The sequence below is a fragment of the Urocitellus parryii genome, chromosome 6, assembly GCF_045843805.1.
Source record: "Urocitellus parryii isolate mUroPar1 chromosome 6, mUroPar1.hap1, whole genome shotgun sequence".
Taxonomy (NCBI): domain Eukaryota; kingdom Metazoa; phylum Chordata; class Mammalia; order Rodentia; family Sciuridae; genus Urocitellus; species Urocitellus parryii.
Window position 1 is genome coordinate 157,216,422 of NC_135536.1, and position 18,084 is coordinate 157,234,505.

Here is an 18,084-nt window from a genome sequence, read left to right on the forward strand (position 1 = left end):
TGAAGCCAGTGAAGAGGCTATAGCACCAAAGGGTAGGTACAGGCATGGGGTGGGGCTCTTAGTGTGTTCAGGGCAAAGGCAGCCAGCAGAGACTGAGCCCACATGTATCAGCAGGTGCTCGGTTTGTATCAGGTATAAAGAAAAAAAAAATCTATGGAGAGAAAGTCAGAAATAAGAGTATTTAAGGCCCTGTGAACAGGTTGTGCACATAAGTCCTATCTTGGTCTGATCCCACCCTAGCTCTGCTCCGTGGATCTGCTGGTCCCCTTGTTATTACCCTCCCATGAATGTAACATCCTATCTTGATGTGCTGCTCCTTCTTCCTGGTTTGGCCACTTGACTTGAGACGTAGACATGCTACTAGCCAAAAGCTCAGATTCAAAGCTCTGTGTTTCCCCACAGTAAGGTGAAACAGAGATCACTTTGTAAAAACTACTGTAAACCATTTCAAGGAAGAAATGTATGCCATGACACTGTCTCTATCATGTAGCTTTTAATTTTCACATTCTCAATGGGTATCCAGTGATATGTAATCTCTTCATTCCTAGGAATTAAAAAATGGATTTGTTGGACCAAAATTAAAGAAGAAATATAAGAACACTGAAAATAAACCTAGTTGGAATGTTAACCTTAGAAAGTTTCCAGGTATGATGTGATAGCATGAAGATAAGGTTCACTATTTATTCTAAACCCACCAAATTTGTTCACTGCATGTTCACTGCATGTTCTCTTACTTGCAGAAGTGTTGGAGTGAGAAACACTAGAATAGGAAAGTAGGCTGTAATTTGAATTATAATGTTGTCCTAGCTAACTAGCCTAAAGCCATGAAGGATAACCAGGCAGTCCAACAGTGTTATATTTATTGATTCATTGCATTGAGGGGACCACACACCATGGAATCATGGTGTGTCTCATCAAGCAAGGGAAAAGATAGAAGTTGAAGGGTTTGGGGAAAGAGAGACATTTGGTTGAAATTGAAATGAAAGAAGAGGTCTGGGGATATGGCTCAGTGGTAGAGCACTTGCCTAGCATATTCAAGGCCCTGGATTGTATTCCCAGTGCCTCAAAAATTAATATATAAATAGTTTTATAAAATAAATGAAAGCAGAGTTTTAATAGGCTCAAAGCAGAGCTAACTATGTGGGAACTGAAGAATCACGTGTGCACTGAAGTTCTGTCACTTTGTAAACTATAGATACACATGGAACATTATGTTCAGAGACCCTACTATGCAGCTCAGCACAAGGATTAGAAACTGAGACTTCTTCTCTCTGTGACTTAAATTCTCCTGGCAAGAGTCAATATTTCGATATTTGTTTTTACTGATACAATTTGAAAGAGAAGAATTTCTGATAATCTATGATTTTTGAGGACAATTTTTCCTCAACAAGTGAGCAATAGATTACTTCAAGAGGAAGCTGTTATGACATTTCTCAGCTACAATATATGTCCTTGGGAGAACTAATGTAACCATCTAGCCTTACAATTGGATTGATCTGTCTGTTTTCCTAGGATGATGTGGGATGTTATAAAATGTAATGAGGAAGATAATTTTCTCAGTCTGGGCTTATTTTTCCTTTCTCAGTTCTTATTCACTGAGTTGGGGAGGGTGTCTCTTTATATAATTGTTACTTCTAGGGAGAGAATGTGATGACAGTGGTCCCTTATTTAAAAGCTTTCTAACTACACAGATATTTGCATGATTTAACATAATTACAGATGCTCACAGAACAATGTTTTCAATATAATTGCAGACCTTGAGATAGATGAAAGAACTGACCCTAAAACTCTGAAAGATCTTCGCTTCTCAGAAAGCCCATTAGAAATCCCAGCTTACCATGAAGGATCAAGTTCTAGACCACCCACTCAACAGTCCCAGGTAACTTTTAAGGAAAATCCATAGGGTGTGAAGATACCTCCCATATTTTTAATGCTTCCCATGAACTATTTTAAGGCAGCTCTTCCCAGCCTTTTGACCATGTGCCTGTGTTGGCAATACTGTGTTGTACAAGAAAAGTCTCTATATATTCATTTATAGGGCTGTCATTGTATTGGGGTTGTAGGCAAACAGATAATAATCAAGTAATTAATCACACAAAAAAAATGTTAAACAGTAGTAAGAGTCACAAACAAGACAATCAGGATAATGAGGTAGATCAATGGTTCTCAACTTATGTGGGGTCACCAGACCAGCAGCATCAATATCACATGGGAGCTTATTTGAAATGCATATTCTCAGGCCCTGCTGAATCAGAGACTCTGGGTCTGACCACAGTGATCTGCATTTTATTTAACCCTCAAGTTAGAGAGGCCTTGAGATTGAGAATGTCTGTGAAGGAAGAACAAGTGTTGTTTAAATTGGGAGAGGGGCTTCCTTGAAGAGATGACATTTGAATTGGACTTTGGAGATGAACTTTCAGAAGCCGGCAACGTAAAGACCTTGGGGGAAAGCATTCAACAACAATCAAAATGAGGACAGCAAAGTGAGGGATCTCAAGGAAGCTGGTGTGGATGAAGCTTGATGAGCAAGGTAGGAGATGACGGGGGAGGTGAGCTGGGAGCAGAGTGCCTAGACCTGTGTTTCTCAGATATGGCTGCACATCAGATTCACTTAATGTGTTTCAGACCAATCCTGGGACCTAATCTTGAAAATTTGGGTTGGTTTGTTGTTTGGCATGGTTTGTTTTTAAAAATGCATTGTCAAGTGATTCTAATGTGCAAACATGGTTGAAAATCACAAATGCTAGTCCCATTGTAAAGAATTGGGATTTTATTCTAATTGAAAGGGGAATATATATGGAGCATAAGACATAATTCCATTTATATTTTAAAGTTCCTCTTGTGCCAGAGATTAGACTGGAGAAGACAACGAGGGGAACATCATTTCCAAGGTATTTGCTCTAGGCAAGAGATGATGGTATCTTGGACAAAGGTTGTAGACATAGTGAGGACAGGAGTTCATAGGCATCTAAACAGGTTTGACTGAGGGAATAGATAAATGGGATGAGAGAAAGGGAGGAACCAAGAATGACTCACAAGATTTTGGCCTGAGCGTCTAGAGATGATGGTACCATTAACTGAAATGGGCAAGATGAGAGAAGAGCAAGTGTTCAAGGGCACATTGGATATTCAGTTGAGAGTGTTGAACAGATTATTGTATGTGTAAGTTCAAACTCAGCCAAGAGGTCAGGAATGAAGATATACATTTGGAAATTTCATATATAGATGGTATTTAGAGCTGAATCTGAATGAGATCTCTTGCTAAGGGGGTTCAGAAGATGAAGAGAAGGTAGCACAAGACAAAATCCTCAACTTAGATGCTATGCAGGGAAGGAGGAGTTTGAGAAGTGGAAAGAAAGCCAGAAGAATGTGGTGCCATGGAAGCCAAGTGAAGGAAGAGTTTCAAGGAGAAAGCAGGGGTCATCTATGTCATACGTTGCTGAGACTTCATCCTACCCAAGCACAGAGAATTGTTCATTGAACTTGGCAAGATGGAAGTAGTTTAAGATCCTAATAAAAGCCGTATTAATACATTGTCACTACTATAACACAAGAAAGATACATGTATACTAATTGCCTACTATTATTATAGTGCTTTGATTTTTCAATGTTTATAAAATCTATTTTAGACTTTTTTGGCATCTAAGGTCAAGCCAGAAACTCTTATTGTCTTTCTCCTATTTGAGCCCCAAGTAGAATATACCAGGAGTTACATTTCTATCTAAACACAACTGTTTCTGGTATACCTATGATTCCGATGCTGCTCATACTTACCATTAAATACAAAAGAGGCAAAAAAAAAAAACAACAAAAAACTAGTTCCCAAATCTGATTCCACATCAGAATTACCTGGAGGAAATGTAACTATATGTGTAAATTCCCAGCTACACTTCCTGAAAACCTCCTGAAGAGTTTTAGTCCATAAACCTGGGATGAAGACCACATTTGACTTTGATGATTAGTCCAGTCAGAATCCCTAGCCAAGAAAGCCAATTATCTTAGTCCTGAGGTCAAGTAGTTACCTTCGTTTCCAGTCTCCAATGCTGAGGTGTAACACCACCTGATCTCCTGCGTTCTTCCAGATGCCCAATCACCGTATTTTTTTGGTGAACCACAAAGTCCAGGTTAGGGACTACACATCTGATAGTCTGCTTGCAATCTCCACTAAACAAAAAGGCAGCCACCTCTGCAATGGAAAATTGCCCTTCTCAATCTTCTGGAAAGAATGATTACCTGGACCCATGAGCACACTCAACTCCACTGCAGAGCAGTGTGGCACAAATAATAATATTTTTGAGATAAAAAGTATCATTTTGAAGAATTAATGGTATAAGTCAAGCACAATAACTATTTTTAACAAAACAGTCTCACATGGGCCATAATTATTTGAATGTGTCTGGTTTTGCCTGAATATTTGGATTACCTTGCCTACTTAGTTGTTTTAAGAGTTGTTTTCAAGGGAAAGATAGAGTGAGATGATACATAAAGATTCCAAGATCCAGAATCTTTTTTTTAAATATTTATTTTTTAGTTATAGGTGGACACAATATTTTTATTTTATTTTTTATATGGTGCTGAGGATTGAACCCAGTGCCTCATGCATACAAGGCAATCGCTCTTCCTCTGAGCCACAATCCCAGCCCCAAGATCCAGAATCTTAAAGAACTAGGAATATAGAGACAAAGTTTGGGGAATTTGACTAACATTCAGAAAGCCAGGGAGGCCCAAAAAGAACCACAACAAATTTTTCTTCTACTATTGTTCTTCATATTCTTAAGAGAGTCTTCTCACTTGGTGCGGTGGCACATGTCTATAATCCCAGTAGCTAGGGAGGCTGAGGCAGGAGGATTGCAAGTTCAAAGTCAGCCTCAGCAACTAAGTGAGGCCCTAAACAACTTAATGAGACTGTGTCTTTAAATAAAATACAAAATTGGGCTGGGCATGTGACTCAGTGGTTAAGCACCCCTGGGTTTAATCCCCAGTACCAAATATATATGGAGAGAGAGAGAGAGAGAGAGAGAGAGAGAGAGAGAGAGAGAGAGAGAGAGAGAGATATTCTTCTCAACATTTCAACTGAATCCCATTTGCAGCTGCTTCATCAAATATTGGAATTAGTGATACTGTTGAGTGTTAAAATGTGTCAGCAACCTTTAAGGAGGCAATGCTTGACCTCTGAGTTTAGTATCTGGCCTAGGGGTGCTTTCAGAGTCAGGCAGCAGGGTAGAAGGTAAATGGCAGCTGATACTGGCTTTAATGTGAAGGCACAAGGGATGTGAGTTCTGTGATGATGTGTAATGCCCCGGTGAACTAAAGGGGTCACTCTACTCAATTCCATACAACTACTGACAAGAGAGACTATAGATTTAGTGTTGCCACGTCTAATGGATTTGCACAAGAAGCCAGAAACTTACATCATTATGTTTAATAACCTTATTTAGAATTTTGGCAATTATTAAATTTTGAAACACTGTGGGAGCCAATATAAATGGTCCACGGGCCAAAGGAAACTCAGTAGCACACCATATTTAGCCAATTGAACCACCACTTTGTGACTTCTGGTATAGGCCTGTTAGATGTAACTTGAAAGCAATAAAAAGAAAGAAAAAAAAAAAAACCCTGTGGCTGTCATCTCTCCCCACTACCCCTGTTGCCTGCAGAATGAAATCTGAAGTCCTAAGCCTGGCATTGTGGTGGACCAAAAATTTACAGGGGACAGGTAGGCCTAGAGTTCACTACATATATTGTCAACATGAACTCAAGCAAGTGACTCAACCTTTCTTGCCTCATTCTCATCTCATAAGTGGAAATTATATATTTCTCTTGGTATGATATACTCACATGCTCACAGTATCCTTTCTCTGAAATTTGTGTCAAAATGCATGACTGAATCCAATCATAAAGAAACATGTGATAAAACCAAATCAAAGGACATCCTTTGAATTAACTGGTCTGTTACTCGTGAAAAATAGAGAGAGAACTACTCTAGGTCAGAGGAGACAATAGGGACATGATGCCCAAATGTGGTCCTAGGAAAAAATGTAAAACTGTAAAAGACATCATCGGCATGACTGATGAAGTCTAAATCAAGATCTGTGGATGAGATGGTAGTAGTGTACCATTTAATGATAACTTTCTGACTTCAATACCCTGTTGTGTAAGAGGACACCTTACACAACAGGGTATATCTCTATATTCCTAGTGTAAGGTATTCCTTACACTAGGAATATAGAGACAAAGTGCGCACTCAGTTATTTAGGGGCAAAGGAACATTACCACTGCAGTTTATTCTCACATAATTCAGAGGTAGAGAAAGAAGGAAAATGGAGAAAAATTCTAATGTAAACAATTGGTCAGGCTGGCTGGACTGGAGTACTATCCATGTGATTTTTTGTAAGTTTGAAACAATCTCAAAATAAGATGTTAAAATAAAATGGGGGTAATGTAACCTCCCTCAGAGGGTATGGTGAATGTCAAGGAGATAAGCGCTGTGACATGGTAGGCACATTTTACTATTGTCAAACCCTCACTGTGGGTTAGCCTTTTCCTTTTGTGTGCCTTCTCCAGCCACAGATAAGGGCCTGCCCTGCCCTGCCATGGTGCCTTTACCAGTGTGTTTCTGCTCCTGGGAATTCCCTTTGTCTTTCTGTTCACTTGACAAACTTTACTCTCTCAGGCCTATCTGGTTGTTACCATCTCTGAGAAGCCCTTCAGGCCTGGAGCAAGTGAATGTGATTATTCCCTCATCTAAGTTCCTGGGGCTCAACCCAAATGTTTCTGTGGTGACCCTATTTTATATATGTACGCATTTGGCTCCTTGAGGGCAGGGACCATGTATCTGTGTTAGATACTGGAGTGCCTGGCACAAAGTGGATGTTCAAAATAAAAACTTAATCAAATGAGTTAAATATTTCTGGATAACACCAGACAGTTGCTGCACCTATTCTATATAGATGAGTCCTTCTGAGTTTCCTAGAAATACAATCCTTGATAAAAATGAATTCAAGACCCAGCTATACCATGCCTTGGTATTTGTCCTAAAGGATTAAGGTCATCATACTACAGCAATATATGCAGCATATCCATGTTTATAGCAGCACAAGCCACAGTAGCTAAACTATGGGACCAGCTAGATATCCATCAACGAATAAATGGATAAAGAAAATGTGGTATATATACACAATGGAGTTTTATTCAGCTATAAAGAAAAATGAAATTATGTCATTTGCAGAAAAATGGATGGAAATAAAGACCATAATGTTAAACAAAATAAATCAAACTCAGAAGGTCAAGGGACATATGTTTTCTTTCATATGCAAAAGTTAGAGAAGAAAAATGAAAAGAAAGGGGAGGCAAATTTAATGAAAACCAAAGGGAGATCAGTAGAGGACAGGGACCAGGAGGTGGAAGGTGAGGAGGGAGGGGGGGAGTGCTGGGGAGTGATATTGGCCCAATTATATTGTTATATCCTGTGCATGTACTATTAAATAATAACAAATCCCATCATTATAGACAACTATTATGTACCAAAAAAAAAAATGCAGGAAAAAATGAATACAGTTTTTCAGTTCTAAAATCAGGTCTGTTTATAGTAAATTCAGATATCTTTTATTGTAAACTTTTATTTTTAATGAAATATACATATCTAATTATGAATAGCATTTTGAATAATTTTTAAATGTTAGATATTGGAGTGATAATTACTTAGGACCTTTCACATCATGGTTTAAAAAGATGAATGCTTCAGCATTCATTATGTAACAAATGTTAAAATTTTCCATTAATTTTTCTATTCCATAGCCTTTACCAGGTTATATTGACTATATACCTCTATGTATCTATATTCTTAATTTTAGTCTCCTGGTTTTGCACACATAACTGGCCAGAAAAGTCTGACAAGAACAGAGATCATGAGGATTCAAAGAGAGACAGACTTCCTCAAGTATGTATCACATTCTCTACTGTCTTTAAGCCCACCATAATACATTGTGTCAATGTGTTTTCCTACCCATCTCTTTCTTCTTTCCTTCCTTCCTTCCTTTCTTTCTTATAGTACTGGGGGATTGAACCCAGGGGTGCTTTCCACTAAGCTACATCTATACCTAGCCCTTTTTAAAATTTTTAAATTTTGATAGAGTTTCACTAAGCTGCAGAGGCTGGCCTTGAACTTGCAATACTCCTGCCTTAGCCTCCCAAGTCATTGGAATTACAGGTGTATGCCTCCACACCTGGCTTTGCCATAGCTTTTTAAATGAATTTGAATAGTTTTTAAAAGGCTTGATTGGCATAAGACAAACTGCATATATTTAAAGAGTTCAATTGATATGTATATGCGTATATATGTATATGTAAATGTATCCTGTATATATACAATATATATCTTCCTATATACAGGATATATGAACATTTTATATAGGATATATGAAATCATATATGTGTGTGTGTATGTGTGTGTATATATATATATATATATATATATATATATATATATATATTCTGTATATATGAAACTATCACAGTAATCAAGAAAATGAGCAAATTCATCACCTCCAAAAGTTTCTGCCATTGTACCTTTTCATCCTTCCTCATTCCCAGGTAAATATTGATCTGCTTCTTGTCATCATATCTTTGTTTGCATTTGATTCCATATACATGTGGAGTAATTTAGTATGTACTCTTTTTTCCTTTTTCTTTTTTTTTTTTTTTTGGGGGGGGGTTCAGGCTTCTTTGACCAGCATAACTATTTTGAGATTCATTCATGTTTTTTCTTGTGTGAAACATCTGTGCTTTTCATTGCTGAGTTGTTATGTTTATCATTGAGTTTCCATGCTATGGATAAGCCAGTTTGTTTATCCATTTACTTATTGAGAGTATTGTATAATTTCTAGATTGATATGAACATTTTACACATAAAGTTGATATGAACATTTTATACAAATCATTGCATACATATATATTTTCATTTCCCTTCAGGTAAATATCTTGAAGGGGAATGACTGGGTTACATGATAGGTATATATTTTACTTTTTAAGAAACTATTCAATTGTTCTGTGAACTAGTTGTATATTTTTATATTCTCACCAGCAGTGTTTGAGAATTCCAATTTCACCACATTCTTCTCCCCCCCCCGCCCTGCACCCCTTTGGTACTGGGGATTGAACCCAGGTGCGCTTAACCACTGAGCCACATCTCTAGCCCTTTTTATTTTGAGACAGGGCTTCACTAAATTGCTTAAGTCCTCACTAAGCTGCTAAGGCTGACTTTACATTTATGTTCCTCCTGCCTCAGCCGCCTAAATTGCTGGGATTACAGGCATGTGCCACCGCAACCAGCCAGTTTCACTACATTCTTTCCAACACTTTTATTTCTATTTTGATCATTCTGTTGAGATTGTAATAATATCTCATTGTGATTTTATTTTTTATTTTGCTGGTTACTATTGGTATTGTGTTTATTTGCCATCCATAAATCTTCTTTGGTAAATTGTCTGATCCAACTTTTGTAAAAAAAATGGGTTATATATCTTTTTATTGTAGAGTTGTACATGTTTCCCTTTTTCAGATATATAGTTTGCAAATATTTTCTCCCAGTCTTTGGCTTTTCATTTCGATGAAGTTCACATTATCTGTTTTTGTTTTATATTTCATTCTTAGTTTATTATATTTAAGAGATCTTTTCTAAACCACACACTAAGATTTTCTCCTAATTCTTTTCTAGAAGTTTATAGTGTTAGATCTTATACTTAGTACTTTAATGTATTTTAATTAATTTGCATATGATTGAGGTTCATAGTTTTGTATATGGATATTTAATTGTTGCAGCTCATTTTCTTGAAAAAAATTATCTTTCTTCAGTGATTAATTTTGGAATATTTGAAAATCAATTTTTGATAATTGTGTGAATCCAGTTTTGAACTCTATTCTGTTCCACTGATGTTTCTCTCTTTATATTTTGGTCTGAGGATTGAACCCAGGGTTGCTCTACCACTGGACTACATCCCCCACTCTTTTTAAGTTTTGTTAAGACAGCGTCTCGCTAAGTTGCCCAGGCTGGCTTTAAACTACAGGTTTCCACTCTGTGGCCACTTTGTAATAAAATGACCTGGAAAAGAATTTTCTTCCTAGGACTTGTCCCATAGTTACTAAGAGTGGTCTGCTTGTGTTTTGTTTCATTTTTAAAACTGTTTGAATACATTTAGATTTTCACCAATCTTCTTAAAGTGGATCAATCTTCACATGGCCAGTCAGGAACTTGTTTTGTTACAGGTGTGCCCACTGTCTGGCTCCCCGCCCATCTGATCCCTTTGCTCGCTTCTGTCAAGAGTGTGGTGCTCCTGTCCCTCCCATATTTGGCTATCGTCTTCCACCCCCAGAAGGAGCGCAGGTGAGCAGCAAAAATTCTTAAAAACATCTCTTATTGGTTTATGTGATCTTTATTTGCAGCAGTAAGACAGTGCCTGTATACATGAATCACAAACATTAAAACTTGTTGAAAGAATGTCCTGCAGATTAATCTATTACTATCTAGATTCCAACTTAAGAATGGAAAAAACCACTCATTTGCAGTGACATTTCTTTCCAATGCTTTGCAAAAGTACAGGCACAGAGGAGATTGAAATCTTATTGTTTAAATGAGGCATACATGGATAAATAAATGTTTCCTATCTATTTGCTATTTCCACTTATAACCTGGGTACAACAAAGGAATATATTTTTTAAACAAATGGAAAAAAGTACTAATTACTTTATAGCTCTCTATCTATAAATCCATAAGATGCATTATTCTGTCCAAAGACTGACTTAGATTGATCAGTATATTTGAATTTTAAGACTTTGGCTGATTAAGTGTAGGTAATAATTACTATTATCCTACGACTAGTTTTGTAGTTAGAAGAGATGCTTCACGTGCTAACAATCAAAACCTTTACCTCTTAATATTGTTTTCTTTAAACTGGGGCGTAGAAAATGAATAGAAAGATTTGTGATGTTGAGTGAGAAATGACTATGTTTAGAAAATATATAAAATGATTAAAGATAGTCATTTAAAAGGTACTGATTCAATGAACTCAGAATCCAGAGTTTTAGAATTGAGTTATGACCTCAAGCAAGGAGTCAGGTACTAAATGGATATCATTTTGGCGGGGGGAGGGGTACAAGGAATTGAACTCAGGGGCACTTGACCAGCCCTATTTTGTATTTTATTTAGAGTGAGAGTCTCACTGAGTTGTTTAGTCCCTCACTTTTGCTGAGGCTGGCTTTGAACTTGTGATCCTCCTGCCTCAGCCTCCCGAGCCGCTGGGATTACAGGTGTGCACCACCATGCCCAGCTACTAAATGGGTATCTTTTTAAAACTTTCCTCCAATTTATTGTTCAAGATTGTTGTAAAAGTTAATTTAATATATTTTGAACTCCTTGAGAATTCCTTGAATAAGATAATACAGAAAATAAAACATGAACAGATCCCATTAGTTTGAATTTTCTGTTTTTATCAGTTAGTACAATGTCAAGGTTATTTCCTTTTGCCAAGAGAAAGATTTTCAGAACGTTCTTTGTCTTTGCAGGGAGAAAATGTTATTAGATGTTAAAAATATTTTTAATGAATCATAAAACATCCATGTTGCTCCCCAAATTATATTTATATTGGTACAATAACAGTCTATCTTATATAAATAGCTTTGTAATTTAAACTAACAATAATTTATTGAGTACTTACTGTGTCCTGCTCTCCACTGGTCTTCTTGGACTCAAAGGTGTAGGCCTGTACAGCCCTCTGTTAGGCATATTTCTCCTTTGCCAGCTGGCTGGATGTTAGTTTTTGTCAAAAAAGGAATTCTGTAATTCCTTTTTTGCTTTCTCTTTGCTTCTGTGGTGCTCAACTAAGTGGCAGAACACCCAGCTGTGCTGAATTCTATGAATTTTTTTAAAAAATTTTTAGTTGTAGTTGGACACAATACCTTTATTTTATTTGTTTATTTTTATGTGGTGCTGAGAATCAAACCCAGCACCTTGCACATGCTAGGTGAGCGCCCTACTGCTGAGCCACAACCCAGTCCCAAATTCTGTGAATTTTGATGGTATCACATGGATAACTTCTCAGTGAGTTCCACCAGTACCCCAACCAGCTTCCCAGATAGTCTCTCAGGCACCCCAGTGGACAGCTCCCCAGTAAGTTTGAGCAGCATCCCAGTATATTTTCTTTCATTAGAAAGAACCCAGTGGGTAGCTTTTTCTTGCCCATCCTGATTAGTATCACTTCAGCAAACTGATCAGACATCTGCTGGAACAGACATACCTCATTCAGTGAAATCCAATTTCACCCTTAAAGGTGGGGTGAAGTGAGTGCCTCTTCTTTATTTGATCCTCCTCAGATTCTCTGCCTTAGCCATACAGGTAGTGGCTCCTCCCTATGTTTGGTATTCCTATATCATGTGGAGTCTGCTCTGCCCATTAATAGTTAATCCCCTGTTGCTGGTTAATAAATTATTTATATTAATTTTCCCCTGTTCAAATAACTGGGTAGATTCTGTCTTCTGACTGTATTATGACTGTTACAGAATTGGTGATGGGTCCCAGGAAATAAACCCGTGAAGAAAGAATATTGAAAATGGTTTGTTCTTGTCCTTTGCTTGAGAGCAGGGCTGAGCTCTTTGTCAATGATAAATAGGATTCTGGTAATCTCTTGCATGAATTGGCCTCAAAGTTAATCAAGCTATCACCAGTGGCTGATTATAATGAAGTTCCAATTGCAGCAAGTATTCTGAGTGGCCAAGTAACTGCAGTACTTTGTTTTGGAGGGGGAGGTTACTGGGGATTGAACCCAGAGGCTCTTTACCACTGAGATACATCCCCAGTCCATTTATATTTTATTTGAGACAGGATCTCACTAAGTTGCTTAGGGCCACACCAAGTTGCTGAAGCTGGCCTCAAACTTGAAATCCTCTTGCATTAGCCTCCTGAGTAGCTGAGATTACAGGCTTACACCATTGTGCCTGCCAGTAGCTGTTGTACTTGACTGCTGTGGCAGTAACAATGGCTACAAGGATTGTGGCACAGGATGTGTTCTCCTGAGTCCAGGAACATTCACAGAAAGCAAATGACAAACTCAGGACCTTTAATTCAGAGTCTGAGAAATAGAGAGTTCCCATAACACCCTATTCTTTTCTCCATGAAAAAAAAAATCTATTTATTGTAGCCCAAAGCTTATATTTAAACAATCAAACATTTAACTGTGTATTTTGGCTTCGCCTTATCACTAATTTCCTGTGTGAAAGTTAGGGCATTAATTAGAAAAAAATGGAACCCTGAAATGTGGCTATTAGGTTAGACCCAGAAGAAACTGACAAACTTAAACTCTTGTAACATTGGGTCTGATTATCTGTAGCTGGAACCTGCCCGCTGGTCTGAGGGTACTAGCCTTCCTTTTCATGAAATTTTTGTGACAACCATACTTGGGGTAGATGCTTTGATGGGGGATGTCCATTCTCTCTAAGACTCACTACAACGACCTGAAGCATTACTAAGGTCCTACTCCAGCAGTATGATCCAGGAGAAAATAGCTTACACACAAAAAGAGAAGTAAGATTTTGCTAATATATATTTGCAGAATCTTGTAGAACAGGTGGGAGTAGATTTTAAGTGAAGATAGAATATAATACTAAAATGGGCCGAATTCTTTGATATCTGTACACTTTGGGTTTAAATGGGCTAGTTAACACAGCTGGAGTGACTAACAGGCTGCTTGGTTGACTAAAACCTAGACTTAGTAATAACCTATGTTTAACAGCATAGAGGTACCAGAAGTTAATTTTCTCATACCAGAGTTAATTTCTCTATAGGCTGGAAATCCAAGATCAAGATTTCAGCATGGTTAGTTTCTCTTGAGGCCTCTCTCCTTGACTTGCACATGGGCACTTTGCCACTATGTCCTCACATGGCCTTTCCTCTGTGCACACATCCCTGTTGTCTCTTCTTTAATTATGAATTTTAGAGGAGCACAGTTCAGTCTATAATACCCAACAACATGTGCAGGAGGGTATCCAAAGACTTAGGAAAATAAAATAAAATTTTATTATGTGGGCCTGTACCCCACAACTCTTAATTGTATTTTAAAAGGAGGTACAGTAGATACTTCTATCAGTATGATCTTGAGAGGTACATTAGTGAGAGGAGCACCTATATTTCTTTTTTTCCCTACGTTTTTTATTATGCATTATAGTTGTGTATAATGATGGGATTTGTTGTGACGTATTTGTACATGCACACAATATAACAATATAATTTTGTCCCCTATCACTCCCCAGCACTTTTCCCTTCCTCAGCCCCTGCTTTTTTTTTTTTTTTTTTTTGTACCAGTGATTGAACCCAAGGGTGCTTAACACTGAGCCACATCCCCAGCCCTTTTTATTTTTCATTTTGAGACAGGGTCTCACTAAGTTCCAAAGTCCTCACTAAGTTGCTGAGCCTGGCTTTGAACTCTTGATCTTCCTGCCTCAGCCTCTGGAGTTGCTGGGATTATAGGCATGTGCCAATATACCCAGGAGCACCTGCATTCTTTTTTTTTTTGTGTGTGTGTGTGTGGTGCTGGGGATTGAAACAAAGCATGCTAGGCAAACACTCTATAAACTGAGCTATACCCCCAGCCCCAGCACCTGCATTCCTAAAAAGTTCTGTGGCTTCTTTCTTTTGTAGGCCAGATATGATCATGGAGGATACTGCCATTTTGATGGGCTCCCTGATCTTAGTGGGCCTACTTGGATTCCAGAGCAGCAGAGGTCAAATGCCAGAAGCTAATTGCCAAATACAAGGACAGTAGTGCTGCTTCAGTAATCAGAATCTCACTGATCCTGGTCTTCCTAGGAATGAAATAGCTGAGTAGCCTACTGATGTATTCCTTGGCCCATGTAATTGAACAACCAGCAGATCTTGTAACCCCAAATTAACATGAGTCACTACATTGGACCACCCAAGTTTCTCACCTAGTTTACAGACATAAGTCAGGTTTACCAATCCAGAGTCTGTTGACTGAAGAGGAGACCAGCTCTCCTTAGAAAAAGACTGCAGCTTGGCATATACATATCATAAATCTTCCTTGAAGTCTTTCCCAAAAGGACTGGTGGCTTTCAGTAGAGTCACTATACTTTGGGGGAAAAGTAATGCCAAAACCACTGAGGGATTGCTAGCTACTGACTATGATTTCAAGCTGATTCTTGGAGATCTAAAGCATTGCTAAGATCTTCCAGTAAAAGTTGAGATGTCAGGTGATCAGGTGATTGATGGAGCTTTACCTTGAGTCTGACTCATAGTTTTTGCTTCATGTATTTGGGGGGCTTGTTATGTTTGTGCTATAATCTGAATGTTTGTGTTCCTCCAAATTCATATGCTGAAATCCTTAACCCCCTAGGTAAAAGTGTTATGAGGTAGGGCATTTTGGAGTTAAGTTAGATCATGATGGTGGACTCCTTATGAATGGTATTAGTGCCCTTTAAAAGAGACCCCAGGAAGACTGTTTGCCCTTCCATGTGAGGATATAGCTAGAAAGTGCCTCTAAGGCAGAGAGTAGCACCTAGATCTTGGATTTCTCAGTCTCTAAACCTGTGAGAAATTAATGTTGTTTTTAAGTCACTTAATTTATTATTATAGCAACTTGAATGAACTAAAACAGTTCATAAACACTTTAAAGTGTTATATTTGTTGACCTTTTCATTCACAAATATTTCTCCTTGACTTTAGAAGTATCAAGTCCTTTATTCTCTGATACTTATGCAACCCCTCCAGCTTTCTTATGCTTACTGTTGGTATTGAATATCTATCTATATACATACATATGTGTGTAATTATATATATATATATATATATATATATGTATAAAATGACAAGATGTCTATGCCACCTGTACATATTGAATATATAGAATTGTGGTTAAGCCACGTCCTCAGCCCTTTTTTATATTTCATTTAGAGAAAGGGTTTCACTGAGTTGCTAAGTGCCTCAGTAATCTGCTGAGGCTGGTTTGGATCTCATGATCCTCCTGCCTCAGCCTCTCAAGTTGCTGGAATTACAGGCATGCACTATCATGCCTGGCCCCAGTACTTTTTGTTTTTTGTTTTGAGACAGGGTCTTGCTAAGTTGCTTAGGGACTCACTATGTTGCTGAGGCTGGCTTTGAACTTGTGATCCTCCTGCTTTAATCTCTGGAGCCACTGGGATTACAGGCGTGTGCCTCCATGCCCAGTCAGATCTTACTTTTTTATCCATTCTGATAACCTTTGCCGTTTGTATGTGGTTTAGTCTGGTCCCATTTAAGTACACTTTGATGTGGTAGAATTTACATTTGTTGTTTGTTTCCTTTTTTAAAATATTTTTTAAATGTCAGTGGACCTTTCTTTTATTCATTTATTTATTTGCAGCATGACAACATGCTAGGCAAGTGCTCTACCACTGAGCCATGACTCCAGCCCATGTTGTTTATTTTCTGTTTATATATTTCATTCCTTTGCTCTCTCTTTATTGCTTTCTTTTGTGGTAAATGTTTTTAATGTGCCACTTTAATTCCTCTGTTTATTTTTTAAAACTATTTTTAAAGTTATCTGGTGCTTTAGGGATTATAATATGGACCTTAATTTATCACAGTCTATTTTAGAATATCTTAATTTCAATAAAATATAGAAATTTCCCTTCAATATATCTACTTTTCTTCTCCCTCTCTTTATCTCTTTTTACATGTTTTAACTTAAAAATACAGATTATAGAATCTTATGTCATTTAAAGGAGATAAGAAAAATTATCTTTGGAGTTATTGGTATTTACCCCTATACTTATTATATCTTGTTCTTTCATTTCTTTCTGTGAACTCAGGCTATCACTTATTTCTTCATCTCTTATTTCTCTTAAGATATATCTGCTAGCAATTTCTCTCTGTTTTTTGTCTGAGAAACCTTATTTTTCATTAATTTTTGAAGGATAGTTTTTCTGGGTATAGAATTCTTATTTGGCAGTCATTTTACCTTCTAGGTCTTTGAGTATGTCATTATACTACTTTCTGGCCTCTACTGTTTTTTATTTATATGATAGTCTTTCTCTTGCAGCTTTTAAATTTTATCTTCGTCTTTAATACTCAACAATTTGATTATAATTGTGTCTAAATGTGGATCTTTTGTGTGTATCTTTCTTGAGTTTATTTGATCTGTAGATTAGTGTTTTTCTTCCAGTGTGGAAACTTTTAGCCATTAGTTTTTCAAATTCTCCTTCTGTGTGTTTCTTTCCTTTCCATTACATGCATGTTGTTATACTTGAGGTTGTTTCATGGGTTTTTTTTTGTGATCTACTGATTTTTTTCAGTGTTTTTTCCCCTTGATTGAATAATTGAACTATATGCAAAGTTACTGGTTGTTTCCTCTGTTATCTCTGGTCTTCTAAATCCCTCTAGAGATGTTTTTATTCTAGACATTTTACTTTTCTACTTAAGGTTTTGATTTAATTATTTTTTTAAATTTATATCTATTGAGATTCAATATTCATCAGATCTTATTATCACCCTTTGTTTAATTTTATAAACATGATTTCCTTTAGTTCTTTGAATAATTTTTTAATAAAAACTGCTTTGAGAAAGACAAAATAAATAAATAAATAAATAAATAAAAACTGCTTTGAAATTTTTGTCTGTGGCCAAAAAAACAGCAGAACACCCTGAGGAAGACAGAAGCCTGTCTGCTTTTCCCACCTCAGAGATTCCAAAATGCTGTATAATTCCAGGATGCTGTATGATCAGGGGAGGCTGGGGCAGATGCAGACAGGCTCTGCAGGCCACACAGAGAACACACCCAGATTTGAGCTTGGAAACACTCAGTGGGGCCCTAAGCAACTACTGAGACCCTATCTCAAAATTAAAAAAAAAAAAAAAGAGCTAGAGGTGTGGCTCAGTGGTAGAGGGCCTCTGGATTCAAACCCCAGTACCACAGGGCAGGGAGGGGGTGGTTTAAGGATGTCATTCATTGGTAGAGCACTAGAGCACTTGCCTTGAGTGAACAAGTCCCTGGGTTCAGTCCCCAGAACACCCACCCACACACACACACACACACACACACACAC

The 18,084-nt window shown here is 37.5% G+C and overlaps 1 protein-coding gene across 1 annotated transcript in view; it reads left to right on the forward strand.

Annotated features, from left to right (window-relative positions):
• Nucleotides 1-18,084, forward strand: part of Dzank1 (double zinc ribbon and ankyrin repeat domains 1) — a 77,663-nt gene that overhangs the window by 12,170 nt on the left and 47,409 nt on the right. Inside the window, exons 4-8 of the mRNA XM_026400706.2 lie at nucleotides 112-114; nucleotides 549-645; nucleotides 1,755-1,879; nucleotides 7,854-7,939; nucleotides 10,264-10,381. Coding sequence (XP_026256491.2) covers nucleotides 112-114; nucleotides 549-645; nucleotides 1,755-1,879; nucleotides 7,854-7,939; nucleotides 10,264-10,381 — 429 coding nt within the window. The remainder of the gene's footprint in view (nucleotides 1-111; nucleotides 115-548; nucleotides 646-1,754; nucleotides 1,880-7,853; nucleotides 7,940-10,263; nucleotides 10,382-18,084) is intronic.